This window comes from Diadema setosum, chromosome 9 (assembly GCF_964275005.1).
Source record: "Diadema setosum chromosome 9, eeDiaSeto1, whole genome shotgun sequence".
Taxonomy (NCBI): Eukaryota; Metazoa; Echinodermata; class Echinoidea; order Diadematoida; family Diadematidae; genus Diadema; species Diadema setosum.
Window position 1 is genome coordinate 21,095,259 of NC_092693.1, and position 17,747 is coordinate 21,113,005.

The following is a 17,747-nucleotide window of genomic DNA, read 5'->3' on the forward strand; positions in this document are numbered from 1 at the left end:
AGGCTGTCGGCAGCATAGGAGCCCAGACAAAGCAACCGACATCCATCTTCCTCCCAGCCAGAGACCACGACCGCGTGGTGCAAACATATGCTTTGCATTCAACAGAGGGGGCTGCTTACAGGGAAAATGGTGCCGATACGCCCATAAATGCCAGCGTTGCAGCATGAGATGAGAAAGAGGAGATAAGAAGAGAGAGATGAAGAGAGACGAGATGAAAAGAGAGGAGCTGAAAAAACACACAAAGAGATTGCAATGAATCATGTGCAGAAGCAAAATTATCATGTGTGAATATTTGTGTTCGAATTGCCATCATACTTGAAAAGGGTTCTTTTCTTCTCCCGCCTGGCTAGTTTCTCCCTTATTCCCTCTCATCTAGCTCTTTTTACAAATGAATAATCATGATTGCAATTAATAAGCAATCATCCGATTTTCATCTTGACCAAACATCGGATGTGTGAAAATCCTAGGATGCAGTGAAATACAAAACCTGTATAAAACACATAGCGCACGCAATGCTAATACACACACAGCTAGTGCGTGGCACAGTGAATGGAAACAAAATGGCATATTATGAGTTGTCACGACTCTTTTATACAGGGACGCTAATCATCAATAGAGTCCCTTGGACTGAACATCAAACTCTATAATACTATTCTAACCAGGCACACATGTCAGGTAAATACCTATCGTAATTCACACACACAGACACACTTTTGACACGCTTTGAGCTTTCCACAGTAGATGGGGTCATCATCTCAAAGGATTGTGACATTACCCCACCAAAGTTCAGGGAGAAGGTCTTGGCCCACCTCCATGCTGCCCATCAAGGGGTCAAATCCATTGACTGCTAGAGCTGGGACATCAATTTTTCTGCCCTGGCATCACCCCTGCCACAGCAGAATCTCACCAACTTTCCCCATCTGATTTTAATAGCAAATTTAAGTTAGAACGTACAAACTTATTAAATATTTCACATGTCATTATTAGGTCTATACAGAATTTTGATAGCATGAAGTTATTACATGAAGATTTACTTGAATGTAAATTCTATTTAATTGGCTTGTCAAGAGTGTGGCAAGTTAAATCCCCAATCTCTTTTTTGTTGACAGTTTGAAGGCAATGAAGATGGTCAGTTTGAAGGTGGGTGAGTACAAGTCCTTGGCAGCCCAATAAATAGCAAAGAGTTTCATATTGACTATGTGAGCAACTGCCAAATGACTCTACAACAGAAAAAAAAAACCCTGGTGATGGTCTGTTGTGTTTGTGTGTGTGTGTGTGTGTGGGTGTGTGTGGGTGTGGGTGTGGGGGCATTTGTTCTTTTTGGGGGGGGCAATCAAGGAGCTTGATTATCATCTCTCTTGCTGCTGATTCAAAATGCGCACAAACCACAAACTACTGGACTTTATGACAAAAAAAAAAAAGAAGAAGAAGATATAACAAAGATTGCAGAACAATGGAATCATTCAACGAACCATTGGCCTTTAGTTGATTTGAACACATGATGATGTTGATCTAAACCACAATATTGCATTTCATACAGTTTGTTTAACATGAAATTCACTTTTGTCTTGCCTAGCATCAGCAACCACAGGCCTTAGAGTGCTAGTAGTGAGTTCCAAACCAGTCGTTGACTGTCTTCACAGCCAGGTCTATGTTGACAGACACTATCACATGTTGCTCACGTTCAGGGACCTGAAAATAGTAGGAAAAGAGTTAAAACATATCAATAGTCACTTTTGCATCTCTCCTTTCCTTTTCCTTCCTCGCACATCAAACTAAATGAATGATCTGTTGCTTTGAAATATCTCTCCTCTTGCAAAGGAAGTTTCCCATAAGGGCAGAACAGACTGCCAAGAAGTGCATTATAGAGCTGTAACTTTGTCATACTTTGCTGTAAATTTGTGAAGCTTCATCTTTCCTTAGGAACACCTCTTAGGACCATGAATGTTTTCCCCTCCATACTTTGATGGTAGCCTTTACTTGCAGCCATCAGAAGGAATAGACTCACCATAGCTTAAATCAACAATTTGCTCGGTAAAGGAGTAGTACTCAATAAATGGTTTTACCATGACATTTACTTTGACAAATCTTTCTCTAATATGTCCAGGTAACAGCAGACTGCATTCAAGAGTAATGTCACCAGTGATCAAAAGCATGCTCACATCTCCTTGCAACCTATATGGACAGCTCAAGCTGATGCTCAAGAGAGAACTTTGATGCCAAAGAACAGCACTGGAGAAGATTTGGTACAAATTTTAAGCCAAATTGAATCACTAAACTTGCTGTTGGTGGTAAACATTAGAAACGTCAGTATTAAGCGTTATATAATTGTTACTTATATCATTATTAATGGAGTCATTTACGCCAAACTCTGGAATGAGGCACCAGCACAATATGCTTTTGGTGCTGTACTCAATTATGAACAGAATAAGAGCAAAAGAGTAAGAAGCATAAAAGAGGGCTTCTACCTTTCCTAAAGTCACATAATCAACAGAAATAAAGAAAACAGCAGAGGAGAGGCTTACCCAAAACATCTTGATCTCAATGTTTCCCTTTGTGTCCGAGTAGTTGATCACCATAGGGTCTCCTTCATACTCCATGGTCACTGCATGTATCACAGGCAGAGATATCAGAAATTACGGCTGGATGACAAAATTTTGAATAATTATGGCACGCTTCCTTTCATTTGGTGCTAATTGTAACAAGAGATCGCATTCCTTCAACTTCTACTGACTTGCATACTCATTACTTCATCAATTCCAGCTCATATTACTGGGTACATTTTTTTTTTTTCACATGGTATATTTCCCTACAATGATGGTAAAGTGTATACATCTCAGTAATGTTTGCAATATAATGGCATGGAGCAGTTGGTACAACAGACAAGTTGAATCTTTTCGGCTTTATAGCGTTGTAGATGAAGGTTAGATATTAGGTACATACCAACTGGTTCAAAGTCTTCTTCAATGACCACTGGGCAGCTGCAAGTAGGCAACGTCAAATAAATGAAATGAATGCAATGAATTTGTCTTTTCAAAATCTGATAGGCAGATATATTGGAAGATGGTTTTCCTTATATCCGATAATGGTAAATACGGTTCTTTCTTTTTATTTTGTTTTTTTAACATGGAGTCCTTCCTTGGAAATATGTTAATTTTACCCGTGAGGCATATAAGAGACATTTCAATCATACTGAACAAAACCAAAGAAATCATGCAGATGAGAAAGAGTAAATTTTACTTCATTTTTACTTTTAATAAGATTCACAAACTGAAAGATAAACTGATCGAAACTCAACATGAACCATTGGCACGGAAAGCATTAGGAACATACAGTGTTCAATATCGTACACTTGTGAGTGATTTTCTAGTGGTGCCCTTTCCCCCATAAACTGCAACTGAAAAGAGATACACCTAGTACTTTTATCCAGTTCGTTTGAACGCCGCAGGAGCCATGTACGGAATATCCCGTAGTGAATGAAATAACATATAAACGACGTCATTCCAAAGTTCTTTCACCTTCTAACCTTTGACAACATATCCCAGAAAGCTTTGCTACACATCTGTGATAATTTCTATGTCAACAAAATTGGAAGACGACATGTTTCATGTCACCAAATTTGTTCAGATGAATAGGGATTACCCGTCATTGATTGTAAAACATTCCTAACCTTGTCAATATCATCTATACATCATTATCACCCTCAGAGCAGATATTGCAGAAAAGGACATTGTCATGTGATCAGTTGAGAACCAATCAGATTACTACGGCCTGACAGCACTGTGCAACGTGAGTTTATCAAACATGAGATGACGTAAATTTTATGGTGGGTGAATTCACACAATCATGAAATAATTGGGATATCAAATACAGTGCACTCTATCATAATGACAGTTACTATCAAAATCTTGTTACAATAAAGTAAAAATTCAGGTTCAAATAATAAAATTGATATATCTTCATAAAGTTACTTTATTGTTCAGCTTTATAATGAAGATTCAATAATAACAAAAGAAAGATGCTGGTCCTTGGGACTTCGTCATAATGGGAGTTAGCTGTACAAGGGAAAAATGTTTCACGCTCACCTTACACACCAGATTGGTTGCTGAAATTCATCATACAGTGTGCAGTCCAATACTGCAAAGTCCTACAAGGAAAACATCAACATGGAGCTGAATTAGCAAGAGTTACTGCACCAATTCCTAGTACATCATCAATCATCATTCTGGTCTCAATTACTGCAATTGATGAGCATCCTAGCAATTTCTTTGACTCTTTAAAGTATCTTTCATTCTATTGGGGATAACAATGTTAAGACCTCAATCACAACAGATACAGCAAGCATGTGCATTTCATATGTGCACTATGTCCAGTATTAAAGGAAAAGTCACCTAAAGCCACAACAATCATGAAAGGTTTATGTTCTATCCCAATGAAATTTTAAATTTGGATTGCTGAATACATTTTGGATGATAATGTTGCATATTAAATCATGACTGTGTACTCTCTGACTGTCAAACCATATAAATTTCAAGAATTATCACTTTAGACAGGAGCAAGTGCAAACAATACCAACTGAACAATTTGCAGACTGCTCCAAGAAAGCAAAGCAAAAAAGAAATGAAAAAGAAAAGTTCTCTTCCGTACCTGGACAATTCCCTTGAAGACATCTGTTTTCCATGGAAACTGAATCCTCTTGGAGGAGTAAGAGTGGTCTGTTACCACATCTCCCCTGACTGGTGTCAGTCTGATATGACCATCCACTATGGTGCAAAGAAATTGAAGAAGGGGTAACATTCTGGAACTCTCCTCACTCAAAATGAATTGCCACATATGCAAATGAACACATACAATATACAGTTAAGTATCAATAGACACCAAAGTCTTTTTTTCCCATTTCTTCACACACAACCACTGACAATAAATATCAAGTGTTCTTGATTATTTATGTCTCATGCTAAACTTTTATTGAGTTACAAAGTGCAATGATTGTAAATCCCCATATACTTTAATTCACTTTACTTTGCTGATATTGACCGTCAGATAACATCTTCCGAGATTAAAAAAGAAACAACAAACAAACAAGAGCAAACAAAAATCCACTATCAATGTGGATGCCCCGCTCTCTTTACTTCAATCACTGTCAAAAAAAAAAAACAATATAAAACTAAAATACAAAACAAATTACGATTCCGTTTATGGGTGAAAGCTGATATGGTGTGAACCAATGCTTTCATCGGGCAGGAAGAGCTACATACCTCTGCTGTTCTTGTTCACATGCAGCCTGTCAAATCGTTGACTCCACAGAGTGTTCCTCTGATGGCGTAGCTCCATGATGCACTGGTAGTCATGCAAACCTGTGGCAAGAAGTGAGTGCCAAAATTATCTCACACGGTTGGGAAATATCAACAGATTCCCATAATGGAATGGCATTCTATTTGAAACTGCATAACAAACAATGAACTGTTGTTTACTGTATATCAAACAAAAGAGACTTCCATATTTTCAGTGACCTGGAATGTGTGGATACATGCTATGCAGTAACAAAATAAGTGTATGCATTAGACAAGCGAGTCCACCAATTTCAAGTTCATTCATAGTATTTACGTACCATCAACATCTTTTACAAGGCACAAATTATATCTGCACATGTTCTGATCAGAAGTACATGTCAACATTGTTATACTACTTTAAAAGATGTTTTGAGCTGCATTCTTCAGCACTATGTGGATTTCAAAGTAAATCCCTTTCCAGAGAGCGCTTGGCAATATCAAAAGGCTTCAGGGCCGACATATTCCCGAAAAGAGAATGTTGACAGACTATTTCTCCAGAACTTTTTGTGTCATTTCTGTCATTACCTTGGTGACATCACAAATATGTTGGCACGTAGGTGGTTCGTTTGTAGGAAGATTTGTTCGATGCTGGGGGCTGTTTGGTTGCAAACTTTACAAAATCTTTGGATTTTTGTCTGTGGATGTTAATCGTCACTTCATGGAAATCTAGTATGCTGCCTGAAGTAAGGAGGTCACACCAAGGTGTGACAATATAAGTCTGGGCATTACAAACACAATGTCCCATCAATCCACAGCTTCTTACAGTGTAATCCACAAAAACAGGAGCAATTACAGGATATGTATATGTGGGGTTTTTTTTACCATATTGCGAGTCGATGTCATCTGGCCTGGGTTTGACAGGAACTGGAATGTGCATTCTGTGTAGAATGAGAAAAGAAGTCGAAAGTTGAAACAGACACTGACATTTCAATTGCTGTTGCAATGAGATGGTCTATGAGCATCACATTCCTCTCAAGGGTAGTACAGGTCGAAGGTGTCTCAAGAAGTCGACGGAAATGGAGGATATAAATTGTGCATCATCATTCCGTTCATCCCCTCTAACCTGGAATTGGATTTGTACTAATGAAACAGGCCATTTTCTACACCTGTGAAACATGTCATCTTGACAGATTGCAAATGTCATGGAGCACAAGACAGCTTGCAAAGAACTGGAAGGCAAAATTTTTTTCACAAGAAATTTGTGCAGAATGAATTCTCACTCCTTGATCAGAAGCTGGAAATGAAGTTTGCATGCTTTCACTTTTGTCACATCCTGACCAATCTGCAGTATTATGTAGAGTATAAATTCATGCATGCAGAATAAAATCAATAAAATATTTGCACATCTTCATCTTTGCAACAGAATCACATCACCTTCCTTCCTTCTCCTATGGCACAATCTAACTGGTAGATACTGTGTGCTGCTAGTCACCTTGGGCACACCATGGGTGGTTAGCACTTCCTGCCCGTTTTTCCCCTGAGTGTGTTTTGGGAGGACCACTTCACTGTGTTTGCAACACTGCTCTTTGCGAGGAATGAAGCAGGATCGTTTATTGTGCATGGGTTATAACTCTCTCATACATGCGACCTCCATTTAAACGTAATATCTAGGGTCAGAGTGTTTTACCTCTGACTAGAGGAGATGACATGATAACACACAACCATGCTCAGGTAGACTAAATGGGACTCCAACCAGGGCTATTTGATCGCAAGACAGACACACTACTGACAGAGTCACTTCACCTCCCACCACAGCACATGAAATGCACAAATCCATCCAGGCAATGAAATATTCCTGGGGCCTGCTTCATACAGAGTTGCGATTGATCATTGAGCATAAGTTCAATATCAAGCATACGTCCCGTTTCATAAAGACACTTACGCTTGATTTCACACACACACACAAAAAAAAATCAAGCTTAACTTTCAGTTGATTGAACGTTACTTGCAATCAATCGCAAAGTTGTTCATGAAACGCAATTGGCGATGGATTGCAACTTACGCTCAGTCTTTATGAAACAGGCCCCTTGTCTGATTTAGATCTTTGCTCCATCCAAGCAGTGACTTTAATATCTAAGAATGCATTTGACCTTGGGGACTCGGCCATGGAGGACATACCTCTGAGATGTTCCAAGCGTTGCCCGCTGTATGATGCCATGGTGATGGAGACACACGGACACAAATGCAAGCTCTCCATCATCCTGTTGTCAAAGAAATGGCAGATACATTTATCACATATATTATATTTATCATGCTCGCAGTGCCCTTTGAATAAAATCAAACTGGTAGATATTTTACTAAAAAGTGGATTTGACATAATAATGTTGTGGAATTTGAAAGTTTTGGATGATTTTTCATAATAGCAAGCGGTTCATTACACACAAAGATGACATCATCTACACCAATTACATACATAACATTATTCCACTCATTATGTCAGGGTTCCCATCCCCCCCCCCCCCAACACCCCATGTTCCATCTTTTCCTTTTACCATACCTTCCATGTTGCTATGACGATGCCCTTCATCGGAGTGTAGACATTGATGACCTGGCTCCTGACTACTGGCTCACCAGTGATGTCACTGGGCTTAATGCGGTGTTCCAACAACAGGGACCTCTGACTTGGACTGCTCCAATGAAACACAAATTGAGATTAATGCACAAAGACAGAGAAATCCACTCCATATCATTTGCATTTTTGTATTACTTTCATTTCTATTATCATTCGCATTTAAGATACTGGTCCAAAGAGGCCAAACATCACTGCATGGAAGTCTTCTATTTCTTGGCTTTACAGGCAAAAGACCATTACTAAATCATATGATTAGCAAAAGACATTGCAGGGAAGCATGCAAGTCATGCTCAGTCTAGGGGAAAGTGCATTCCAATGTTATAAGATTATTACTTTACCAGTAATTGGCAGATGATGTCATAGACGGAATCGTGGTTTGGAAGGTTTCTTCTTTTTTTCTTTTTCTGTTTTGGAGGGGGGGGGGGTTGTATCCATGTAATCTGAAGAAAAATAGTGGAAAAAATATTATAAAATACAAGGAACATCTTTTGATATTATTTTAACTACATAAGTGATAATCAGGGTGTTCTGAATCAAAACAAGTCAACATGTATTTGCACTGCACAGTCCCTTGAAGTTATAGTCAAGATGATATAGTTAAGTTATAGATTGGGCACGTCTGAGGTAAACGTGGTTTACAGCCAGCATCATATCATCTTAAATCATTTTGTATGGCAGTGGGATAATGACATCACAACACCTAAAAAAATAAATAAATAAATAAATAAACCTTTGTCAGTCTACTTTGATCCCATTCATACCTGCTGACAGCTGCCGACCCATCCCTTTCGTAGAACACTGGTGCCTGGGCGTAGACGGCCAGACTCTGCAGTGAGCTGATTGGTGGAGGGTTGAGACTGTACCACCTGACCGTGGAGGAGGTCGGGAAGTAGACAGCGTCTGAATGGGTGAAGCTGGACTCCGCCTTGGAGGTATCTACCAGCACAAGCTCCCACTTCACTCCAATCTTCCTATAAGATGTGAAAAGGGGAAAACATCACTCACAGAGCTTACAAAATGTACTGTCATATTATATTTCCCTTTTTGTCTTAAATATAAAGAAATAAGAAAGCGCTTATCATTCAGGACACTACTGTATAAAACTCTACAATTGGGTTCCAGTTCATAAAGCCTCCTTTAGGTTACAAATTCCAATTATACTTCCAGTTGTATATTACAGTGATTTTTCTTGCAAATCTAGTGACTGACCTGTTCCTAAAAGTTCCTCATTTCTAAAAGTAGAGGATGCTTGGTTCCTACAATGTAACAACATTTGTGTGTAGACATAGGCAATCATTTCAAGAAAGACCTTATTGAACAGGACTACTTCAGAAAGCTCAAACGATCAATGCTGACAGCATCAATCAGTCATGAAATGCCTATGCAGCTCATATCTTCAAAATGTATTTTTCATAAAGCTAAATGTACAAAAGGGACAGGGCTGGTTTTAACTAGTACAGCTCAAGTGTATTTCATGGCCAAAATTAATTAGCCAAGCGTCACCTGACACAGATATGGAATGCAAACAAACAATAAATGTTGAGGTAAATCATCCTGAACTGGGGATCAATGCAAAGATAAAGTTTGAAGGGCCTTGAATTTCATCATTCTGTAGGTCAATGTATAGTATAAATAGGGAAAATGTTTTATATATTTTAAATACTTACTGCTCAAGGACCTTGCCGATGTTAGCAGGGAGAAGCGAATAGGGATCTTTTTTCTTCATCAGCCTCGCAATGCGGGAATCCCTCTTAGCAATGCACCTAAAATTCAATGACATAACAGGTGACGACAGCAACATGTACACACTCATATGAAGACACCTGGCTTAGGATGATCAGTTGTTCATGTTGGTTCTAACAGTATTGTAATTTCCCCATATGACACTATGTGGTGTTTGAGGTGCCATCTTCCTCTTATATTTTATTTTTCCAGATCAATTGCTTTTTTGAAAAGGAAGAATTGATAGCTGGTTTAGGGATCCAAACAAGCTGAGCAACCTGTCTCAATGCGATCAGAATTTTAGCCCAGCAAAGCTGCGAGTGCATCTGTTTTTACATCGCAAAGGTTTGGGAAGCACGGAGGACGGCCAATTTAATCTGGAAAATATACAAAGAAATACCTTGCAATAGGCTCACAAGGCATACTTAATTTTGTCATTAAAAACAACTGAAAGTAATGTACAGCGTACAAGGGTGTGATATCCACATATCACCTTGATCAGAGTATAGGAGAAAAGTTGTTTTCGTCGCAACTTCAAACAAGAGACAATTTTTCTCTTTCTGACATTATCACATTCACTCAGACTAACTAGCTCCTCACGAAAAATAAATTTATGAGTGCACTCTTACTCTTTGATGCAAGCCTTCTTCCACCTGATGTCAGCATGCAGGGCGTAGACTGGGTGGGGGCGGGCCACAGAGCCTGACTTTGAGGGTGAAGCAGATGATTTGCCCGTAGGCTGGGTTGCATAGCGTTCGTACAGAGGCTGCCATAGTATGCTGTGCACAGAGTACGGCAGACGGGAAAAAGACAGTGATGACAGATCAACTTGGGTCAGATGCCACTAACTCCTGATTCACTTTCACTAAAGTGGAGGATAGGAGCTGTCAGAAATTGTTGGAAATGAGCAAGAGTTGATGTGTCATTTGAATGTGTGGGTTTGTATGGTGAGGTTTGTACAGTGACAACTGGGTATGGTATAATATTACAACTTCAGTACACCTGTAAAGTAGCATACACAAACTATACAGACTATACTGAGTGAGAACTAGTCAAAATAACAAATTCAAATATACACAGTGGTAATATGCCTTGATAAAACTCAGGGACTCTGCTGTATAGTTTGATCTGACAAGAATAATGGGGCCTGCCTACAATAAATGCATGTATTGCATGTAATTATTCATCACGCTACTCAAATGCAAAATAAAAGAGAATAATACTACTACTAGGAGAAAGGAGAACTTGGAGAGGAGTACTGCATCAAACATTATGCAAGTTGAGGTTTCATTACTATCATCAGGGCTGCAAAAGTAACTTCTTACTTGTCACTTGCCAGCTCCATCCACTGTCGATTGACACACACGCACGTCAGCAAGTCCACCGGAGGAAGGAATGAGAAGACGTGCAGGAGCAGTTCTGTTGGAAGGCTGTTGGAAGAAAAGCAATATCTAGGATACTGTTTGCTGCTTTTACTTTTTCTTCCTATAAAAGTTTGCATCCTCGACTGGGGGGGGGGGGGGGTGTGACAAGGGTCACTCTTGCAGAAAATTGTTTCAATGAGAAATGTTTCAATTGCAGAAAAAGATAGTACAAATGTGACCCGCTGCAACAAAAGGATCCTAAAGTCGCTAACGGCTGAGCCGAGAAAATCGAGTTTGAAGTCACATCATCAAAATTGGTCCAAAAAAATCAGATTTCTGTTTTCGGCATAATTTTGTAGTCTAATGTTTTGTCTATCATCTGCCAAAATTTCGAAAATAAATGATCAAAGGTAAAGCAAGAAATCAGTGTTTTTCTGGGCCATGATTTTCCGACTTTCAACGTAACAGAAACGTGTGTGTGTCCGAAGATTTGGATTTAGCGCCGCAGCTAGACTCCGCCCCTAGCAACGAGAGAGTGGTCTTATTGGTACGCTAATCAGTAATCGGGATGCGTGGCATCCGGATTACTGATTGGTCGTGCGTAGACCGCTGGCGCTAAGCTTGAATAAACATTGCGGAGGTCGCTAGCAGCATGCCTTCTCTATCGTCAAGCGGTGAAAACTGTCTCGCCTCCCCTTGATCATGATAGGGTCGGAAGGAAAACTTTGAAGGCGTTTTTCTCGAAACTCTGATTTCCTCAACTACTTGACATGCGCTAATAAAATAATCGATTCCTCCGCAAGCGAGTACTTTCATGAGTTGTGCTATATATGAAATTAAAGTAGAAGAGTAAGGGAAAAATGACATGCCATTATCAGAAAATTGTCCTTCCCGACTTTCGGATCCTTTTGTTGTAGGGGGTCACAAATGTACTTTGGTCAATGAAACATATATGATTGCAAAATTGGATATACCGCTTAAAGACAATTATTCGTCAAATCTGTTTCTGTTTAATGTATTCAAGCACTAATTTCATGGTGATCATGAGCGTGCCTTGCATCACTTATGATAAAACTGGGCCTCAGTGACACTGTATGAACATATTATAGAAAAATTGATTGATAATGTGAGCATACCATAAGAGCGAACCTAAAGGGATGGAAGTATCTATAACATCTTGACTGTCTTGTAAATTATATAACATTGTACGATGCATTCTAATTTATCAACATTTATTACATGCAGTATGATTCTCTTCAAGCAATAAGCATAATGTAGGAAATATGAAAATGAAGACCAGCTCTGCACACAAATCCTTCTTTCTGTTTCCTGATACTGGGTGATGGTAGTTGTAGTCTTGGTGGTAGGTGGTGCTGGTATAGTTGGTGGTTGTAGTGGTGGTGGTAGTTGTGGGTTGTAGAATGGTAGTAGATGATGGTGGTTTTAGTGGTGGTAGGTGACAGTGGCTCTAGTGGTGGTAGGTGATGGTGGTGCTATTGGTGGTAGGTAATGGTGGTTTTAGTGGTGTTAGGTGATGGTGGTTTTAGTGGTGGTTGGTGACAGTGGCTCTAGTGGTGGTAGGTGATGGTGGTTCTATTGGTGGTAGGTAATGGTGGTTTTAGTGGTGTTAGGTGATGGTGGTTTTAGTGGTGGTAGGGGATGGTGGTTTTAGTGGTAGGTGATGGTGGTATTACTGGTGATAGGTGATGGTGGTTTAGTGGTGGTAGGGGATGGCGGTTTTAGTGGTGTTAGGTGACGGCGGTTCTTGTGGTGGTAGGTGACGGTAGTTTTATAAGTGGTAGGTGATGGTGGTTTTAGTGTTGGTAGTGGATGGTGGTTTTAGTGGTGGAAGAGGATGGTAGTTTTAGTGGTGGAAGAGGATGGTGGCTTTAGTGGTGGAAGAGGATGGTGGTTTTAGTGGTGGAAGAGGATGGTGGTTTTAGTGGTGTTAGGTAATGGTGGTTTGAGTGGAGGTAGGTGATGGTGGTTTTAGTGGTGGTAGGGGATCGTGGTTTTAGTGGTAGGTGATGGTGGTATTACTGGTGATAGGTGATGGTGGTTTAGTGGTGGCAGGGGATGGTGGTTTTAGTGGTGTTAGGTGACGGCGGTTCTTGTGGTGGTAGGTGACGGTAGTTTTATAAGTGGTAGGTGATGGTGGTTTTAGTGTTGGTAGTGGATGGTGGTTTTAGTGGTGGAAGAGGATGGTGGTTTTAGTGGTGGAAGAGGATGGTGGTTTTAGTGGTGGTTGGTGATGGTGGTTTTAGTGGTGGTAGGGGATGGTGGTTTTAGTGGTGTTAGGAAATGGCGGTTTGAGTGGTGGTAGATAATGGTGGTTTTAGTAGTGGTAGGTGACAGCGGTTCTAGTGGTGGTTTGTGATGGTGGTTTTAGTGGTAGTTGGTGATGGTGGTTTTAGTGGTGGTAGTGGATGGTGGTTTAGTGGTGATAGGTGACGGTGGTTTTAGTGGTGGAAGGGGATGGTGGTTTTGGCGTTAGGTAATGGTGGTTTGAGTGGAGGTAGGTGATGGTGGTTCTAATGGTGGTAGGTGATGGTGGTTCTAATGGTGGTTGGTGATGGTGGTTTTAGTGGTGGTAGGGGATGGTGGTTTTAGTGGTGTTAGGAAATGGCGGTTTGAGTGGTGGTAGATAATGGTGGTTTTAGTAGTGGTAGGTGACAGCGGTTCTAGTGGTGGTTTGTGATGGTGGTTTTAGCGGTAGTTGGTGATGGTGGTTTTAGTGGTGGTAGTGGATGGTGGTTTAGTGGTGATAGGTGACGGTGGTTTTAGTGGTGGAAGGGGATGGTGGTTTTGGCGTTAGGTAATGGTGGTTTGAGTGGAGGTAGGTGATGGTGGTTCTAGAGGTGGTTGGTGATGGTGGTTTTAGTGGTGGTAGTGGATGGTGGTTTTATGGAGTGATAGGTGATGGTGGTTTTAGTAGTGGAAGGGGATGGTGTTTTAGTGGTGTTAGGTAATGGTGGTTTGAGCAGAGGTAGGTGATGGTGGTTCTAGTGGTAGTAGGTGATGGTGGTTCTAATGGTGGTTGGTGATAGTGCTTCGAGTGATGGTAGGTGATGGTGGTTGTGGAGGTGATACATCGTAGGTTGTGGTGGTGGTAGTTGATGGTTGAAGTGACGGTGGTGATGGTAGTAGTAGTCGTAATGATGATGGTGATGATGATGGAGTTTGTCTTCACACAAGGTTGAAAGCTCTCCAAACAAGTCTTTCCTTGTCGTCCATTTTACTCCAATGATGTCTTCATACCATACTCACTCATGAATTGTTGCCTTCCTTTTTAACGTCCTCACAGGCTGTGCTGACCTGGCCACTGCCCTCACAGGTACACTTGTTTTGGGTTTGGGTTTAGCACCACCACTGATTTGATGAGTCCTAGACAAGCTAGCTGAAGGAACTTTGGGTGATGCATGTGGTGATGCTGCACTGTTGATGTCGAGTTTCTCAATTGAGGGCAAGCTGATACCCTCCCTGACAAAAAATACAAAAAAGAAAAAAAGAACAAGAGAAATCATTTTAGACATCAATACATGAAGGAATGCTCATTAATTTTGGGCATGCACTTTTATGACACACATTTCATAGGAAGGTGAAAAAAAAGTAAAAAAAGAAAAGAAACATAAATAGCTGTGATAATGATGTTACTGTTAAAACCCCCTGGGGACCACTGCGACCTATAAAACTGATCATGAGGGTACTGATCTTCAACTAAAGTTTTCTAGGTTAAAAAGAAATTTAAAATCAAGTACAATGATACAATATAAATTTGCCGAGCACATAACAGGACATGATTATACAGTGGAATATTTATTGTAACTCATGATTAGTGAAAGAAATTTAAAAAAAAAAATACAGATAGATACGCAAGTACAAAAGTGAATTGCACACATTCTGAATCACTAAGTAATTACTTGTCTCTTATTGTGCTAGTGGCACTCTTTGTTGGCGGAGTTCGACCCTGCTTCTTTTGCTTTCTGTGCTTGTCCAAATAATCAGACAACTGCTTCTCGTGTTTGTCAAAGGCAGCCATGACTTGATGAGGTCAGGATGTCCAGCTGGAATTCACACAATTTCAGTCCACGTCGACTCCATTCAGCAGAATTGGCATCTTGTAAGACCTGTCATGTCCTCCAGGAAATTCTTCAGTATTCATCTTAAAAGATAAAATCAGAAGACAGAAATTTCTTTTCAATTGAACTAGATTCTACACAACGTATACTGCACAAACTCCAGTAATTATACTGTACAAACTTCAGTAATTTACAAAACATTACCTCACTATATGCAGTCCTGTTGACATCTGGCCAGGCTAAACATACCATGCCATGATATGGCATCAGCATGCATTACCAATTGCAGAATGCTGTATAAGCTATTATTTTCGCATACAAGATATTTCGCTAATGAGGAGGTCACAGACATTTTCGCAAGATGTTGTTTTGGCGAATTCACATAAAGCTGTCATAAGTGCACTATAACACCAGCGCATGGGCGACATTTTTGCTGTAAATTTGCAGTTCAACAGTGATTCACAACATTCACAAAAGATGACAAGAGATGGGAATTTAAGATAGTGATTTACAGTATAGTGTAGTACGTAGTATCTGATATCCAGTTCACTATGAGGCATGCACTCTATTGTATCCTACATGAATTACATTGCAGGCCATGGATAAGGTAGGGGAAGGGGACACTAATCCATGGGTAAACAAAACGAGTCTTGGGCAGTGCTTGGAGGAAACTCTTTGTTCTATTGTTTCCAGACCCAAGCTACCCCATCACTGAAAATAGTCCCAAGCTTTGAAGTAGTCATGTGCAAAATGAATGTAGTCCCTTACTTGAAGAACAGATATTTAACATATCTGGTGTTAAACCTGTAAATTGATGATTAATAAATCATTAGTTGTACAATGCAAGATGGTTATTATAATGTATCTGATGCACATTAATAAGTATGGGTAATTCCAATGGAGATTGCATGGCACCTCAATATCGAATTTTGAGTGAAGTGATGAGACTCCCTGTGTAGATGTCTTTGTTAAAGTTTTACCATGTGCTCATTGCTGTCCTGAATTTTCGGAGGAGCTGGATGCTGTTTGTGAGTGCATGAGAAAATGTTGCTGTTCTCACGACTGTGGTATTCCTGCCTGACTGATGTCCGCTCATGTGATTCAGGACAGTAATCACAGACCTGGGGGTTTTTGTTTGGGTATGACATCAGTGATGTCAGAATAAAGTTAGCAATATTACCAAGGCAATAACAACATTCTGAGTGCTGAAACTCATTAATTTGAGTCCGAACCCAAAGATTGTAACACAATCTACACACTGGTGACCAACATTACCTCACGACACTAAACCCTCGCTAAAAATAAAATGACAGCTTATAGTAGCCCTACTACATATCGACCACCTTTATTGAAACCGACCGCGTATAATTCGCGCACTGAACACTTAGTACGCACTTCTCTGCGCGCAAAGCACATAAAAATGGATTGGCTTTGAATGTAGATTAGGATGGTGTGGGAAAACGCGATAATTCACTGTTCATTAATGGTTTTAATCAAGGACAAAATTTCGAATGAATAATTTCACCGAATCGTAATGACAGCACAATGTAATGTCTATGGAAGTTTCTAAAAGGCTTCTAAAAAGCTTCGTACAACACGGTGTTCAATACAACTCGGTTTGCGTGCATTGTCAATGCAAAATCAGCGGTCGATCCTAAAAACGCGATTTACCGCGGGGAGCTGAAACGAGGCCACGCAAGTTCGTCGGCGATATTTTTGCACTGAAACTTCGAATCGAAAAGGGAACAACGGCATTTGATAGAGCTGGATTTTCTCAATCACGTAGGTCAAGTTTTTTAGGTGAATTTCAGTGTTAAATATTCTTATCAAGCAAATAAACATTAGGCGGTCGATTAGTAGTAGGTCCAACCCTACAGCATAGAAGTTCAGTCAAACCTGCCTTAGTGGCCACCTGTCTAAAGCAGCCACCTGCCATATGTGGCCGCTGAAAAATCAGTTCTTAACAATAACAAAATCATTAAAATAAAGTTGGGTTTGTTAGCGTTAAATTTACATGAAGAAATGAAAATAGATGCGACATCATACCAGAGTGTAGCCGACGAGACGCTGTGCAAGCGAAGCCTGTCGCTATGTTATATGCGACTGGGCCTGGGCGTTATCGTGGACTATTGTTATGGGCTGTGTTAATTTATACTAAATTATAGTTAACCAGAGTGCAAATGGATGCGGCTGTTTCACTTTGTTACTAATGTTAGTCACTGTTCATGTTCCAGGTCTAGATTAGAATTCTGTTTAACGTTAGGTAGTTATCTCGTTTCTCACGATGTAAACTACAGTGAATAGATAAGGGAAATACAAATACATTGTATGCTCACCAATCACGAAGAGAAACAGGTGATCCAGCGCCGGGCGGGCGAGCATTGTGCTTAGACGGCCACTGCATCTATCATCACGATTGACACGATGCTGGCGATGGCGGGGTGCGCGGCGGGCGCGGGGCGGCGCGGTGCGGCGATCGAGAGGTAGGCCTAGATGCAGTCCATGCGCCGCGCCAGGCAGGGAGAGCGTCTACATCTCTAGGCACGTTCTTTAAATGTTTCAATGAAATCTTTGTAGCATTTATATAACGAAATAGTGACTAATCAAGAACGAAAAAATATGCTAGATTATCACAAAGTTTTATTTCTAAATTATTTTTACGAGTAAACTTTGGATA

At 40.2% G+C, this 17,747-nt stretch overlaps 1 protein-coding gene across 1 annotated transcript; it reads right to left on the reverse strand.

The window, feature by feature from the left end:
* Positions 1–1,602: 1,602 nt before the first annotated feature.
* Positions 1,603–17,465, reverse strand: LOC140233230 (F-box only protein 15-like). Its single transcript, XM_072313341.1, has 16 exons — positions 17,407–17,465; positions 14,912–15,153; positions 14,259–14,471; positions 10,953–11,057; positions 10,257–10,406; positions 9,576–9,668; positions 8,667–8,876; positions 7,831–7,960; positions 7,452–7,534; positions 6,156–6,211; positions 5,259–5,357; positions 4,648–4,763; positions 4,086–4,147; positions 2,944–2,981; positions 2,526–2,605; positions 1,603–1,692 (listed from the first exon to the last, which is right to left on the reverse strand). The coding sequence occupies exons 2-16, from the start codon at positions 15,028–15,030 to the stop codon at positions 1,603–1,605; spliced, it is 1,644 nt and encodes a 547-aa protein (XP_072169442.1). The 5' UTR covers positions 15,031–15,153; positions 17,407–17,465.
* Positions 17,466–17,747: the final 282 nt, after the last annotated feature.

Bases quoted from the DNA above. Each gene is read 5' to 3' on its own strand.
- LOC140233230 (XM_072313341.1), bottom strand. From the start codon at position 15,030: ATGGCTGCCTTTGACAAACACGAGAAGCAGTTGTCTGATTATTTGGAC. The intron at 10,407-10,952 runs GTAAGAAGTTAC...CTCTGTGCACAG, and splicing joins ATGGAGCTGGCAAGTGACAA to CATACTATGGCAGCCTCTGT. The intron at 7,961-8,666 runs GTATGAATGGGA...TCATTGGAGCAG, and splicing joins GGGTCGGCAGCTGTCAGCAG to TCCAAGTCAGAGGTCCCTGT.